We start from the raw sequence: 16375 nt of genomic DNA on the forward strand, positions 1-16375 counted from the left end.
TGCTCAGGGGTTAGTTCTGGCTTTGCTCTCAGAATTACTTTTGGTTGTGCACAGGGAACAATTGGGTTGGGATGCTGGCAATCCCGGTCTTCAGAATGCAAGGAAACTGCCCTAATCACTGTACTGTGGCTCCAGCCTTCCCCTTGCTTTTAAGTTACGTTTCTCTGATGCCAACTATCTTTTCATAATTTTATTGGTCATCTGTATAACTTTTTTGGAGAAAGGACTATTCTAATTACTTGTACAGTTTGCTCCCCTTTACTATTTTTTAAATGTGTTCCTATTATATATTTAAAATGCAAAGTCCTAGTCAAATGTACAGTTTCTAAGTATTTTCGCGTTAAAAAATTATGATTTTATTTTCCCTCACTAAATGCAACGGTATCGACACTGGCAATTGACATATAATAACATTGTATCACATTAAATAGCTTTTTTTCCTTTTTTCTTTTTGGGTCACACCTGGCGATGCTCAGGGGTTACTCCTGGCTTTGCACTCAGGAATTACTCCCGGAGGTGTGCAGGGGACCATAAGGGATGCTGGGAATCGAACCCGGGTCGGCCACGTGCAAGGCAAACGCCTACCCGCTGTGCTATTGCTTCAGCCCCTAAATAGCTTTTTGGGGTGTACAGATTACACTTCACTTCCCAAGTGTGCGAATGCAAGGAACATGTAATTTGAAATGGGCTCATCTGAGAGGACATCTTTTAGCATGAGAAAGGGCATCCCTTCAATCATTATTCTCATCACATTCGGTTCTCTTAATTTTACATTTCAGGCATCATTTCAAGAAAACTACAAGTCCCAGGATGCACCGCGCGACTAAAAAGTCAAACCAAGGCCCCCGCGTCTCCGAACTGGCCGCTCCAAGCCCGCTTGGGAGCCTGATCCCGGCAGGCTTTGACGCCGGCGGCCGAGAGCCGACTCCGAGCCTTAGTAGCCCTCGGCGGTGCCGTTCGGAGGCGGCCAGCGAGGGGGCGGACCCTTCTGCGCAGGCACCGTCCCGGGCAGCCCCGCGCTCTCCGGGGGGGCCTCCGTGCCGCCCGCGGCCCCCGTTAGTGCGCCTCCAAGATGGCGACGCTGTTGGCGGTAAATTCGGGTAAGCGCGCCCGGGGTGGCCGGGGCGCGGCGGGCTCGCGGCGCGGAGGGGGCTCTCCGGGCAGGGGCGCGGGACCCCCGGCCCCCGCGTGTGCTCGGCGCCGTCCGTGTCCGCGCCGGCGGGACGCGAGCCGCCCGCGCCCCCGTCCCCCCCGGAGCCCGCCGCAGTTTGAATGGCGCGCGTGGGCGCCGCGCTCGGCCGGGGGCCGCGGGGCCGGGGGCCGCGTCCCGCCCGCGCCCGGGGCGGGGGGCCGAGGCGGCCGGGACGCCGGGGCCCCTCTCCGGGCGCGGCGGGCAGCGAGGCCCGGCGCTGGCGGGAGCCTGGGCGGCCCGCGGGGCGGCGGGCCCGGCGGGGGCCTCCCCGGCTCTGCGGCCCGGCCCGGCCCGGCCCGGGATGCTCCTGCGCCCCCGGAGCCGAAATCGGGAAGCCAGGCGGCCTCGGGGTGGGAGAAGATCGGGCGTCCGCTGGGGTGGTCGCTCCAACGGGGCGCCGAGCGGGTGGGTCTGGGCTGGCGCAGGTCCTGTGGGCGCCTAGTGGGCGGGGCGGGGGGAAATGCCAAAATCCCTGTTCGGGGCGGGGTGTCCGGCCCCTAGATCATCATCGAGGCCCTGTGGGATGCCGTCTTTGCCCGGGCACCACTGAAAGCACGCCTGCGTTCTGCATTTTTCACCCTTCGGTTCGGAGAGCAGCTCTAGAAGATCTGGAGTCCATGCTGTAAATCAGACCACTGGCAGCTCCAAGTGCCAGTGGTATATTTTGTTTTGTTTTAAATGGGTTGGTTTTTTTTTTCTTTTTGGGTCACACCCAGCAATGCACAGAGGTTGTTATTCCTGGCTCATGCACTCAGGAATTCCTCCTGGCGGTGCTCAGGGGACCATATGGGATGCTGGGAATCGAACCCGGGTCGGCTGTGTGCAAGGCAAACGCCCTACCCCCTGTGCTATAGCTCTAGCCCTGGTGTTTTAAAATAGGCCGTCTCCCCTCTCCCCCAGCCTGCTTTTGGTCTAGTTCAGCTTCCCACGGGACTAATATTCTTGAAAGTGTCTCTGAATTTTGAGTTTCTCAAGTCAAGCCGTGTTAGAGGAGCTATCATAAGTGATTTTAAAATGTGATTTTAAAATAAATGATTATGTTTATTGAGCACCTACTATGTATTAGGTCTAGATTATCGTTGCATCCCTGTTATAAACCTGAAGTATGATTTGTTATTAAGCATGCTGTTTTGCATGTTTGGTAACAAGGCACAGAGTGCTTACTTAACTTCCCCCAGGGTTATATAGCTAATGATCGATTCAAAGGCTTTCTTTAGTTGCGCGCGTGCGCGTGCGCGCGCGCGTGCGTGCGTGCGTGCGTGCGTGCGTGCGTGCGTGCGTGCGTGCGTGCGTGCGTGCGTGCGTGCGTGCGTGCGTGCGTGCGTGCGTGCGTGTGTGTGTTGGTGGTTGGGGGACCTGATGCTCAGGTACCTTATGGGATTCCAGAGCTGGAGATTGAGCCCTGGCTTCCTGCATGCAAAACCCATGCCCCGATGGTTGAATCTTCACACCCCTAAGTCTCTCAAACTTGCTACTGCTTAAGAGCAATTTATTTTATTGCATAAAAATTTCACATAACTGAAGGTTAGCTCTGAAGTTAATTTTCAATATTGCTGATCTTTCCCCTCCCATGTAAGTGTATCAGCAAGGTTATTTTTGTCTCTTTGTGGGGGGCAGCATGCAGAGCAAGTACCTTAGCCTCGGTGCTATCTCCAGGACCCGTATATGCATTATTTTGGCTCCATACCCATGAGAGGTTTCTGTTATTAGATATAAGCCAGTAAGTGGCAATGCAAAAGGATACTGTCTCCTGCAAAAGTATACATTATTTTAAAGTCTTACAGCAGGACTAGCAGTGTAGGAAGGAAAGAAACAGTTCTTTATTGGGGGGGCTCACTCCCAACAATGCTCATAGGTTACTCAGGCTCTGCACTCCGGAAGTATTCCTGTTAGTGCTCAAGGGACCATCTGGGATGCCAGGGATCGAACCTGGGTCCGCTGTGTTCGAGGCAAGCACCATACCTGCTGTACTATTGCTAGGGCCTCGGGAAACTCGGGAAAATTTTTAATGGTTAGACTCAAGAAGCTTCTTTTAAAGTTTAACATTATAGGGGCCAGAGAGATTGTACAGGGGGTTCAGGCACTTGGCGCTCACCGGGCCAAGCCTGGGTCAGTCCCCGGCACTGTCATGGCATTGGCTCTTCCTGACCTTTTTCCTGAGTCCCCAGTCACCCCCCTTCTTTGGGCCCCTGTCTCTCAGAGAATAGAGAACCACGCGCACCAGTGGGACTTTCACCCGCAGACCCACAGACCTCGTTCCATCTGCACTTTGGGAACCAGAGTTCCTGTGTCTTTCCTTTTCTCCGTATGCCCCACTGGTGGTCCTGAGCCAGCCCCTGTGGTGCTGGGGACGGAACCCAGGGCTCCCGCAGGAGAAGCGTGGGCCCAGGCCTTTGAGCACCCCCTCCCCAACCCTGGTCTTTTCCTTTTTTCCTGTTTTTTTTTTTTCTTTTTGGGTCACACCCAGCGATGCACAGGGGTTACTCCTGGCTCTGCACTCAGGAATTACTCCTGGCGGTGCTCAGGGGACCATATGGGATGCTGGGAATCGAACCCGGGTCAGCCGCGTGCAAGGCAAAGGCCCTACCCGCTGTGAAGCCTTTTCCTTTTTAAAGTAAAAGCTTGCCGGGTCCTTCTCCACATTATCCCCCTCGCGTGTTTGTCTCTTTCACCCTTTCTTCCCCTCCCCTTTTCTCTGGCTCTTGACTTCCTGCTTCGGCTCCAGCTGAGGTCAGACCACTTGGATCTGTCAGTTTAGAGCCCTCTCTTCCCCTCCCTCCCCCTCCTCTCCCCTCTTTTTCTTCTTTCTTTCTCTATTTTGGGCCACACCCGCCAGTGCTCAGGAGCTACTCCCTGGTGAGTTGCTGCGGGGGGGGGGCATGTGCTGCCAGGGGTCGCTAACCTAGGCGTCCCGCATGTGGGGCACCCTCTTCCGAGTCCTCTCCCTGACCCCGCTTACTCCTGTGCAGAACCTTGCTTCCTCCAGCCGCTCTGCGCTGTGCGTGCGCTACCTTCCTTTTCACTCGGCCCCGCGGGCAGCCGAGACCTCCCTCTCCCTCGGTCTCTGCAGGTGCAGGTCCACATCCTGAGCGAGGGCCCGGCCCTTCCCGTGCGCTCGCTCCGTCCGCTTCTCCCGTTCGCAGGGCGCACTGCCCGCTCTTGCCGAGGGGACCCAGTGCTGCCTTCGCTTGGCCTCCCTGTCCACTGCTCCCACCCTTGGCCTCCCCTGCGGCTGGTCTCTCCCTCAGCGAATCCTCCCCCTTCAGCTCCCATTTCCACAGCTCCTCCCGCCCCTGGCCTCTGACCTCCAGCTGTGACACCTCGAAGTCAGCTTTTACCGAAATGCAGGTTTCCCTTCTGTGTGGCGGTGTGCCCAGAGGCTTTCTCACCGCACCGCGCTGAGCCAGGGGATGATGGGACTAGTCAGGAGAGAGCCCTAAACTTGAAGGCAGGGACATGCACTTCTTTCTCCTTTGTTTCTGGGCCACTTTTGGCTCCACACTCAGGGCTCACTCCTGGCAGTGAGTGGGGGACCGTATGGGGCACTAAGGATCGAGCCCGGGTTGGCCCAGTGCAAGTAGGGCCAATGCCCTACCTGCTGCACTACTGCTCTGGCCCCCATAGAAAGGTATTTTTTTTATTATTTTTTATTTTATTTTTATTTTTTTTGCTTTTTGGGTCACACCCAGCATTGCACAGGGGTTACTCCTGGCTCATGCACTCAGGAATTACTCCTGGCAGTGCTCAGGGGACCATATGGGAAGCTGGGAATCGAACTCGGGTCGGCCGCGTGCAAGGCAAATGCCCTACCCGCTGTGCTATTGCTCCAGCCCCTAGAAAGGTATTTCTTAAGGAAAACACTCATATTTAAAAACACATGTCAACCAAAAAAATTACGTACCAACCTTCTTAAGTGTTATCTTATCTTCTTTATAAAAATGGTATTTTCATTTTTTGCAAGTAATGTAAGCACAACAAATCCATGTGAAATGCAATGGTCTGATTACTTTGAAGAGGAAAATGACAAGCTTGCATTTCTTTCAGTGGTCATGATGAAAATAAGGTGTACTGAGTGAGTAAGCAAAACACATATTAGTAATTTCGGGGGAAATTCCAGCCTCGCTTCTTTTGTAATTAGTAACAAGACAATATTGATCCGCTAATACCAGCCAAACAAACTGAAGACAAGTTTTGCTGCAGATGTGGCATGTTAAGGTTAATGATGAACCCAGGAGGCCACTTTGTCAGCGGGTATGGGGGGCTCTGACCTGGTATTGGTGGCTGCTCCCCAAAAGGGCCAAGCAGGGGCTGGAGTGATAGCACAGTGGGGATGGTGTTTGCCTTGCACGTGCCGGGTTCAGTTCCCAGGGAGGGAATCCGATATGGTCCCCCAGCACCGCCAGGAGTAGTTCCTGAGTGCATGAGCCAGGAGTAACCCCTGTACATTGCGGGGTGTGACCCAAAACAAACAAACAAAAGGGTCAAGCAGGTTGTAGTGTTCCCTCTCAAATTCACTGAGCTTATTCAAACTCACTTGTATAGCCCCAGGAGTTTTACGAGTTCTTCTTTTCTTTTTCTTTCTTTCTTTTTTTTTAACTAGTAAATCGCCGGGAGGGTACAGTTACAGATTTCGTGCTAGTGTTTCCTCGTACAATGTTCGAGAGCCCACCCCTCCACCAGTGTCCATTCTCCACCACCAATGAACCCAGCATCCCTCCCACCCCCCAATCCCAACCCCCCACCCCACCCTGCCTCTGTGGCAGGGCATTCCGTTTGTTCTCTCTCTCCTTTTGGGTGTTGTGGTCTGTAGTAGGGGTATTGAGTGGCCGTCGTGCTCAATCTGTAGTATACTTCCAGCGCGCTTCTCCCGCGCGGGTTCTTAAGGAAGAAGCGGTGCACATCTGCTGTTGCTGTTCGCAGCTTGGGCTTGCTTTGCCAGGGGATGGGGCTCCCTGAGGTAGGGCACTGTCCACTCGCCCGGAGGCCCTCTCCTTTCTGCCTCATCCGCATTGGCTCCTCCATCGGCTTTGTTCCCAGTCTAGCGAGTCCACCGGTCACATCATCCCCCTTGTCATTTGATGCCTTTGTTGTTGTTGTTGTTGGTGGTGGTGGTTTTTGTTTTTTTGGCCACCCTCGGTGATGCTCAGGGGTTGCTCCTGCTTCCGCACTCATGGGTTGCTCCAGGCGGCCGGCTGTGTGGAGGGTCAACGCTACCAGCGGTGCCATCGCTCCAGTGCTCGGGACTCACCAGGACCACACTGGGCAGTGCCGTGGCTGCCATGCGGGACCAGGGACTGGACTTGGGGTCTCTAGAGCATTCGAGGCATGCAGTCGAGTATTGAGCTGTTTCCTTGGCCCCAGAAAACTTGGCTTTCAAGCTTTATTTATTTCCTTGGTATTGGCCACGCTGGCAGTGCTCAGGGGTTACTTCTGCCCAGGGCTTGGGAATAGTGTCCTGCGGGCTCACGCTCGGCCTTCCCGAGCTGTCTCCTAGGCCTCTAGACGTAACTTCCTTGTTTGTTTTTGGGCCACACCCAACCGGCTGACTCTTGGCTATAAACTCAGGGACCACTTCTGGCAGGGCTCAGGGACCGTGTGGGGTGCTAGGATTGAGCCCAGGTCGGCCGTGTGCAAGGCAAACCCTCTACCCACTGTACTATTGCTCTGGCCCCTAAGCTTATTTTTCCAAGTCTTATTTCCCACCTGCCACCCCCTCTCTTTCTTTGGTTTTTGGGCCACACCCAGCAGTGCCCAAGGCTTCCTCCTGGCTCTGTGCTTAGGGATCACTCCTGGCAGACTCGAGGGCCCCTATGGGGTGCTGGGGATGGGACCCAGGTTGGCCATATGCAAGGCAAGGGCCTACCTGCTGTCCTTTATCTCTCTGCTCCGTGTCAGCCAGCTAAAACCAGCCGTGTGTGGTGACCAGACCAGAGTCACTCGATCCTCAGTATGCTCAGTCTTTATGTTATACTGATTTAGGTTAAATTATGTTTATAGCATTGCTTGATAATTCTAAGTATGTTTTTATATTGTTTGGTTTGTATGTATGATTCAGTATATTTAAAAGTAACCAGGTGCACAACTAAAAATGCGTAGGCAATAACTCTCCATTACATTCAGATCTATGTTTTGTTTGACGCTGGTTTTATTTGTCTTTTCTTTAAGCTGCTAGCCTGTGGGGTCCTTACAAAGACATTTGGCAAACGGTGGGAAATGCTCTTTGGAGAAGACAACCTGAAGCCGTCCACCTTCTCGACATGATTCTGAAGAAACACAAGCCTGACTTCATCTCACTGTTCAGGAACCCAGTAGGAACTTTTCTTTTTTGCTTCTTGGATTTGCTTTTTAAAAAAGATTGAAGAAGCAAGTATACTCTTAATGCATGTAAATGAAGTGTGTTGCTTGCCCTAGTCTTCTGATTCAAATTTTCTCTAAAAGTGTAACTTTTTTCTACGGACAGTTATTATCTTCCTTTCGCGTTCCATCGATGCTAATATTGCATTTACCTCTAGCTTGGAAATACTGTAATGTTCGATTACAATTTGGAAGTGTAGTATATTCCAGAAATACAAGCCTTGGAATTTCTTGGATTATTTAATACACCTGAACTCGGTAATATTGACTATTTTAATTCCTTCGACATGTTAACTCTTTATAATCTTGTGTAAGTTGTATAAGCCAACCAAATTAACTCCTACCTATCTTTGACCTGGAGAAAAATTTTGCCGAGGAACCATACTTTTTCAAAGGTTATTGCTGGCACTCAGGAAATATGGGGACGTTCTACTTTGATACCCAAAGACTCTCCTTTGGGTTGCTTACTAAAACATTGGAGGAGCTTACAACTAGGTAGTTTAGATAAGGAGCATCTTGTTGATCTCTGTAACACCACATGGCCTGAGTATAAGCTAGAGCACAGGGAAAGATGGCCCCCGAATGGCAGTTTGTGTTACCAGACCATTTTGCAGTTAGATCTTTTTGCAGGAAGCAAAAGAAATGGGATTATCAAAGCAGAGGAGGCAGAAAATGCAAGATCATATGATTAACTGATTAATATTATTAGGAATAAAAAAGTATGTCACTAAGGCAGCCTATCCACATATCTGATAAAAAAAATTACTAACGCCCTGCCTCAGACCTAATCTTGACCTTAAAATGGTAACATCAGATCACGTTCGGTTTCGGCAACTTTGTCATAGTTCATTTTGCCGGCTTATATTAACAGATGCCTCTCGGAGAGCCCAGCAAGCTACTGAGAGTATCCTGCCCACACGGAAGAGCCTGGCAAGCTCCCCATGGCGTATTCAATATGCCAAACAATAACAATAACAGGACTCATTCCCCTGACCCTGAAAGAGCCTCTAATCGTTGGGAAGGATGAGTAAGGAGAGGCTGCTAAAATCTCAGGGCTGGGACGAATGGAGACATTACTGGTGCCCACTCGAATAAATCGATAAACAATGGGATGACAGTGATAGAGTGGTACAGTGATCACCAGTGACTATATCCTGAAATCCTTTTCAGCCAGAAGTAGAGCACTCCAGTGGAGGGGCTGCATATCTAGTAACTCCTCCTGCTGTTAGACAGTTGTCTGCACTAACAAGGTCCTCTAAGAACTGTTTATGGGTTTGTTTCACTGGAAAGTCTGACTTTGTAGCCTTTTTTTCACTTTCCTTGGAAAAAAGAGCCAGTAGTGGTGGTGGTCCATGTGACTTGACCGCTTAGGTCCAGTGGTCACAGTTAAGTCGCCTGATTTTATTTTTGGCTTCCATTTTCCTTCCTGTTTGTAAGGAAATTGGACTGCATGAACTTGGTGGGGGGGGGGGAAGAGAGGGGAGAGAAGGGCGGAGGGAGGGGAGAGGGGAGAGAGAGAGAGAGATGTGGGCTGAGCACATGTCTTGCCTCTTGAGTTCCCAAGCACTGTGGGAACGATCCTTGAGCCAGGAGGGGTCCCAGAGCAAATACATATTCTTGTGATCTCTTTTTGTGTGCGTGTGGGCTACTGGGGATTGAACCCGGGTCAGCCGTGTGCGAGGCAAGCACCCTGCCTGCGGTGCTGATGCTATTGCCCTGCTGGTTGCCCTGCTGCTTTGTGGCTTTTTTCAAGGTATTTATTTCTCGGGTTTTTATGATCCAGCAAGTAATTTCTTACAGCCATTTGTTAGATATTTGAATAAAGCCTTTTTTGGGAATCAGACTACATTAGGAATCAAGATTAATAAACTATCATTAACTTTGCTAATTAATTCAACAGTTCACAAATTCATTTATTAGTTTCCCTTTGGAGACTTTTGTTGCTTTGGATTTTTTGGGTCACACCTGGCAGTGCTCAAGGATTAGTTCGGCGGGCTCTGGGCGCCATGTCCAGTGCCGGGGACTGTACCTGGCTCGGCCGTGTCCAAGGCAAGTGCCCTGCCCACTATATGGTGCCCTTTTTGTTTCGTCTTGTTTCTTTTTTTTGCTTTTTGGGTCACACCCGGCGATGCACAGGGGTTACTCCTGGTTCTACTTTCAGGAATTACTCCTGGCGGTGCTCAGGGGACCATATGGGATGCTGGGATTCGAACCCGGGTCGGCCGCGTGCAAGACAAACGCCCTACCCGCTGTGCTATCGCTCCAGCCCCCGTTTCGACTTGTTTTTAAGATATTTAATACCTACCTCACTGGAAAACTTCTATAGCAACTTAGTTTCTTAGTTCCTTGGAAAACAGATTCTCAACCTTTTGTAGTTGAGAGTTGAGCGGAGCCTGTGGGGGGAGGTAGGAAGAGAATTAGAAGGCGAAACCATTGCACAGTATTGCCGCCTCAGGGTCTGATTCTCAGCTGTATAGTGAGAAATGCTTCTCCATCTTTCGTGGCTGCCATCAAGCTAGTACTGTATTTATTCAAGAAATAAATTTTCCTGAATTGCAAAGCCCTTGCCTCTGATAATACTTACTGTTCTCATCACATGATCTGACTATTTTTTTTTCACCATTGCAGCCCAAAAATGTTCAGCAACACGAGAAGGTCCAGAAAGCCAGTACCGAGGGCGTCGCCATCCAGGGCCAGCAGGGCACGCGGCTCCTTCCCGAGCAGCTCATTAAAGAGGCCTTTATCCTCAGTGACCTTTTTGATATCGGGGAATTGGCAGCTGTCGAGCTGCTCCTTGCTGGTAGGTTGGCATTTCCCTGTGCGCCTGGTAAGGTAGGACAGAACCACAAAAGCAACTCACCCCAGCTAAGCATCGTAATACGCATCTAAGATTCCCAAATGGTTCTTAGGGGGTCATCGATATACAGCTTAGACAGACACAGCACAAAGCAAGTATTATGCAGTGATAAAGAAGGGAAGATTGTTTTTTGCTTTAAATTTTTTTTTTCTCTTTGGGTCACATCCAGCGATGCACAGGGGTGACCCCTGGCTCATGCACTCAGGAATTCCTCCTGGCGGTGCTCAAGGGACCCTGTGGGATGCTGAGAGTTGAACCTGGGTTGGCCGAGTGCAAGGCAAATGCCCTACCCTCTGTACAATTGCTTCAGCCCCCAGATTTTTTTTTTTTTTTTTTTTTTTAATTTTTGGGCCATACCTGGAAGCGCTCAGGTATGGGATCACTCCTGATGGTGCGAATGGGAGCAGATGTGCTGCCTTAACCCCAATATTATCTCTTCATTCCCTTTTTTTTGTTTTTTTTTTTGAGTTGCTTCTTGGGGGGATGATTCAGATTAGAATAGGCTAGTTTGTGTTGGGAGAGGGCTCAGAGGGCTGGAGTTTTTGCTGAACCCCAGCTTCGATCCCTAGTACAGCATGGCATAGTCACCAAAATACTGGGAGGGAGCTCTGAGCACTGTTTTGGGAGTAACTGAGTACTGCCCAGGGTGGTCCTACAAAATAAAAACACATGCACACACGTACACAGAAACAGGATAATTTCAGCCCTGAGGTGTAGAGCTGAGCTCTGACAGGGAAGATCCTTCACGAGGAACTTAGCTGAGATTTTCCTTTGCCATTGGGGCAGTCACGCCAAGACTCGCGCGGTGACAAGCACCGGAGCTGGTGAGTGGGCTGCGCCAAGCAGAGCAAACGCAGGCACTTGACGGGAGAACAAAGGCTTTTAGCGGCCAAAACACCCTTGTGACTGGAGCACCGGAGACGAGGGAAAGTGAGGGAGGACGGGAGTAGGCCAGGGTCGGATCATACATGGTCTGCCGGGCCCTGAGAGAATGGTTTGAACTTGACTCTAGTTACAAGGAACGCTGGTTTGGGTTTTAATTTTATTCCTTTTCGGGTCACATTTAATTTTATTTATTTTTGGGGACACATCTGGTCACTCTGCTGGCACTCACTCCTGACTCTGCACTCAGGAATCACCTGTGCGGTGCCAGGGGTCAAGCCCCAGCCAGCCACATGCAAGGCAGGTGCCCTGCCTGCTATACTGTCTCTCTGAGCCCTCAGGCTAATCGAAATCTCTCATTTTATGGAAATGTATATCTTTTTCTCTGTATAGCAACCAAAGAACTCAACTGAAAACTATTCCAGGTTACATAACTCTTCTATTTTAAAAACAACCACTTGGGACCGGCGTGATAGTATGGTGGGTTGGATTCTCTCCTGGGACATGGCTAACCCGGGTTCGATCCCCAGCATCCTCTATGGTCCCTTGATTCCGCCAGGAGTGATCCCTGAGTGCTGAGCCAGGTGTCAACCCTGAGCACATCAGGTGTGGCCCCAAAACCAAACCGAACCAAAACAAAAGAAAATGGGCTAGCCCAACTGGAGAGAGAGTACGGAGGATACGGCACTTGCCTTGCGCATGGCCTACCTGGGTTTCATCCCTGGCATCCCATATGGTCCCTTGAGCCCACCAGGAGTGATCTCTGAGCGTAGAGCCAGGAGAAAGCCCTGAGCACTGCGCCTTATGCGTCCTTGAATCCGCCGTGGACGGAGTGAAACAGTGGGTGGGCATTTGAAGTAGAGGACCTGGAGACCCCCCCAACATTGGAGATGTTGGGATTTCTGTGAAGAGAGTATTGGGGTGGTGATTCCTTCTGCTGTCAGACGAGATTGGGGCGCATTCACGGGGGGGTGGTGACTTCTGTCTCACTCTATTCGTGTAGTGATTTTTGTCTCATCCTCTAAGTAAACGCGTGTATTTGCTCCCTTCGTTTTCAACCTTCTTTTGTAGGCGAGCACCAGCAGCCCCATTTTCCCGGGCTCACCAGAGGGCTCGTGGCTGTCCTCTTGTACTGGGACGGAAAGCGGTGCATCGCCAACTCCCTGAAAGCTCTGATCCAGTCCCGGCGAGGAAAGACGTGGACCCTCGAGCTCAGGTCTGCTTGCTCCCGAAGCACTTCGGGCGGTAGTTAGAAATGGCTTCGGGATTTATTGTCCTTACTTTTTCCTTTTGGGGGTGGGGAGGGTGGGCGCTTTGGCTGCACCCCAGGTGGTGGCGGAGGCTGCCCCTGGCTTGATGTGGCTGCAGGGGCTCAGACCTGCGATCAGACCCTCAGACCTGGGTGCCTGGCATGCAAACTCACGTTGGCATCGTCTTTTGTGCCTGCAGTTAGAATTTTAGGCCAACAGGACTTTCTTCCTCGGATAGATAGATGAATTAATTTTTTTTTTCTTTTTTGGGTCACACCTGGCGATGCACAGGGGTTACTCCTGGCTTTGCACTCAGGAATTACTCTTGGTGGTGCTTAGGGGACCATATGGGATCCTGGGAATCGAACCTGGGTCGGCCGCGTGCAAGGCAAACGCCCTACCCACTGTGCTATCACTCCAGCCCCAAAAGATGAATTAAATTTAGAAGTTAACTTGAATTCTTCTTTATTCTGCCAACAATCAAACATGATATAGTATAAATCTTAATTTTTTTATTTTTTTTTTTTTGCTTTTTGGGTCACACCCAGCGATGCTCAGGGGTTACTCCTGGCTTTGCACTCAGGAATTACCCCTGGCTGTGCTCAGGGGACCATATGGGATGCTGGGAATCAAACCCGGGTGGGCCATGTGCAAGGCGAACGCCCTACGTGCTGTGCTATCACTCCAGCTCCCTTAATTATTTTTTTTTCACAAAAATTATGCAGTGATTTTTAGTTTCTCAATCCAGTGATCTAGAAAAGATGAAAGACCTAGGTTTCAGTTCATCCTAGCTTTTTTTCCAGTAAGGCATTTTGTCAAAAGACTTTTCCCGGGGCTTGGGTGATAATTCAGAAGATTGGAGTGCATCCTTGGCTCTGTTGGGCGTGTCCCCTAAGACTGGTCAGTGACCCCCCCTGCCCCCCCACCCGACTGAAGAGCTTTTTGCTTGTGATGAGAGAGGATAAGCATCCAGGTGGTCTATAGCTTTATCTCTTCCTTTCTTTTCGTTCCAGTCCAGAGCTGGTGACCATGACAACACACTTCACAGACGAGCTGATGGAGCAAGGATTGACTTACAAGATCCTTAGTCTGGTGTCTCAGATTGATGTGAACAATGAGTTCGAGAAACTGCAGCGGGAGAGAGGCCTGGGCAGTGAGAAGCATCGCAAAGAGGCAAGGGTTCCGGGGGCTTCCGGAGGCTCTGTGGGTCAGTCTGCGTGTTCTTGTACTACAGACGTAGGATGTTGATGATGCACACTCCATTGTGTCAGCAGCTGTGCCCCGAAATGGACTCGCAGTTCTTTCAGCTTCTATCTAATGATTTATGGACCGTTCTGGTGTGTGTGGGGGTGGGGCATGCGGGAAGGGCCAAACCCGCTGTTCTCAGGGCTGACTCCTGGCTCTGTGCTCAGGGATCACTTCTCACAGGGCTCGGGGTTCCGTATGTGAGGCCAGAGTTCGAACCCTGGTTGACTGCGTGCAGGGCAAGTGCCCTACCTGTTTGTACTCTCTTTCTGGCCCCTTCTGTGCCTTTCTGGAATAAACTCTTCAACAGAGCAGTCATCTCATAATGGAGCATAGAACTTAAAGCATTAACAAACAGCTCATTTAGGATTGCAGAGTGAGAGTTTAGGGTCAGGCTTGGATTCAGGTAGATTTATTTAACTCCCTTTTGTAAGTGATCGTTTACATTTTGCCGTAAGGCTCAGCCCCACTGCAGTTTCCTTCTGGTAACTGTACGTCTTTATTTCCAGGTGTCTGACCTCATCAAGGAATGCAGGCAGTCCCTGGCCGAGAGCCTCTTTGCCTGGGCCTGCCAGTCACCGCTGGGCAAAGATGACACGCTCCTCCTGATTGGCCACCTGGAGAGGGTGACGGTGGAGGCCAACGGCTCCCTGGACGCCGTGAACCTGGCTCTCCTCATGGCGCTCCTCTACTGCTTCGATATCAGCTTCCTGGAACAGAGCAGCGAGGACCGAGACGGTGCGCAGGTTTATAGCTGTTCCTACGTTTAGTGTTTAAAAACCAGGTTTAAAGTTGTGAAGCTGGGGGCTGGAGCAACAGTATAGCGGCAGGGCCTTTGCCTTGTACTCGGCTGGCCTGGTTTGATCCTCGGCGCCCCCTACGTTCTCCCCAGCCTCCTAGGAGTCATCCCTGAGGGTCCGGCCAGGAGTAAGCCCCGGCACTGTGGAGTGTGATGCCCCTGTTTTACCCCCCAAAAAAGAATGTTTTCAAAGGGCTATAGTCTTTTAACATTTAAACATTAATATATAGATAGATTGTATCTGTCTACATTGTTCTGTGGGTACAAATTTATCCATACTTTTTTGGGGGGTGGTAGTTTGTGTCACACTCAACTGTGCTCAGGGCTCACTCCTGTTAGTCTTGGGGGCCCATGTGCGGTGTTGGGGAGCAAACGGGTCAACCCGTGCAGAGCAAGCTCTTTAGCCCCTGTCATGTCTCTTTGGCTCCTAGCGGAAATTTGTTTCTCTTTCTGAAAGTTCTTATCATCTTTCATTTTTTAAAATTTTATTCTAGGCACTGTATGGTTTACAGAACTATGAACGATCGGGGTTCATGCTAATACACCCCAGCACCCTTCCTCTGCCAGTGTGTCTGAGCCCCATCCCAGTCCCCCCAATTCCTCCCTGTGCTTTGCACTCTGGAATCACTCCTGGCGGGCCTGGGGTTCCATATGGGGTGCCGGGGATCAAACCCTGGTTGGCTGGGTGCAAGGCAAACACCCTAGCTGATGCATACTATTGTTCTGACCCCATGTTCTCTGATTTTCAAACATTACTCCTTTGTTTCAAGTGAGATGATCTTTGCTGTTGTGGCGGGTTTCTGTGTTTCAGATATAATCCATCAGTTTCCCCTGTTGACCGAGCGACAGTACATTGCCACGATTCACTCTCGTCTCCAAGACTCCCAGCCATGGAAGCTCCCCGGGCTGCAGGCCACTGTTCGACTCGCCTGGGCTCTGGCTCTGAGGGGGATATCGCAGCTACCCGATGTGACAGGTGAATTGATTGTGGGCAGTGTTTTCATGAGAAACAGCGTGTCGGCATTTCGTTTTGGAACTTTTACCTTTGCAGGTAGAGCAAGAGCATTGGAAGATGTGCAGGGCTGTAGGGAATGAGACTGCTCGGTGAAGTAGGGGCCCCTCCACCCGGCTACCGCCCAAGGAAATTGGGTTAAAATGTTCCACTCCATGGAGCCAGTACCATTGCTCTTGTAGTTTAAAATAAAGGACTGGAGAGATCCCGTCCAGGGTTGGTATGTGGGTGGCCCAGATCCCGTCCCTAGCACCACACGGTCTCCCTTGTACCACCAGGAGTGACCCCAGAGCAGAGAGAGCTGGGCCTCTGAGTACCTCTCGGTTGACTTCCCCCCAAAGAAAATAAAAGTTAAAGATAAAAAAATAGAATTACTTTAAAAATACGGCTTATTAGAAAGGAGATATTGGACCGCATCAAGAATGGATGTGAGTCTGGCTCTTAACCACCTGGTGCATCCTGCTCTGCTGTCAGGTCCCCGTACTCCGGGTGCCGGTGGTGGTTTACTGTAGCAGGATGTGAGCTGTGCTTTGCGAATGTTTTCATGGTAAATCTAGGACGATTTTATGGAAGTTTACAATCCATGTCAATGTTTTCTGGTTCCAGAGTATCCGTAGATTCTAGTATCTTATCTAGTATCTAGTGGTGTGTTTCTAGAACGTTTTGTTCTCTAGCATCGGTACTGTTTGAAGGGAACCGCAGAAAGTTGTCTCTACTAGGAATCCTTGACTGGTCAGTCAATTTGAGCCTCCATTTATTTTTTCAATTTTAATTTAATTTTTGT

General features: G+C 50.7%; 1 protein-coding gene across 1 annotated transcript in view; it reads left to right on the forward strand.

The window, feature by feature from the left end:
• The first annotated feature begins 983 nt into the window (after positions 1-983).
• Positions 984-16375, forward strand: part of NUP205 (nucleoporin 205) — an 81867-nt gene continuing 66475 nt past the window's right edge. Inside the window, exons 1-7 of the mRNA XM_004608239.2 lie at positions 984-1100; positions 7358-7500; positions 10175-10346; positions 12357-12501; positions 13549-13708; positions 14290-14518; positions 15391-15555. Coding sequence (XP_004608296.2) covers positions 1073-1100; positions 7358-7500; positions 10175-10346; positions 12357-12501; positions 13549-13708; positions 14290-14518; positions 15391-15555 — 1042 coding nt within the window. The 5' untranslated portion in view covers positions 984-1072. The remainder of the gene's footprint in view (positions 1101-7357; positions 7501-10174; positions 10347-12356; positions 12502-13548; positions 13709-14289; positions 14519-15390; positions 15556-16375) is intronic.

Source organism: Sorex araneus, chromosome 1, assembly GCF_027595985.1.
Source record: "Sorex araneus isolate mSorAra2 chromosome 1, mSorAra2.pri, whole genome shotgun sequence".
NCBI classification, from domain to species: Eukaryota; Metazoa; Chordata; class Mammalia; order Eulipotyphla; family Soricidae; genus Sorex; species Sorex araneus.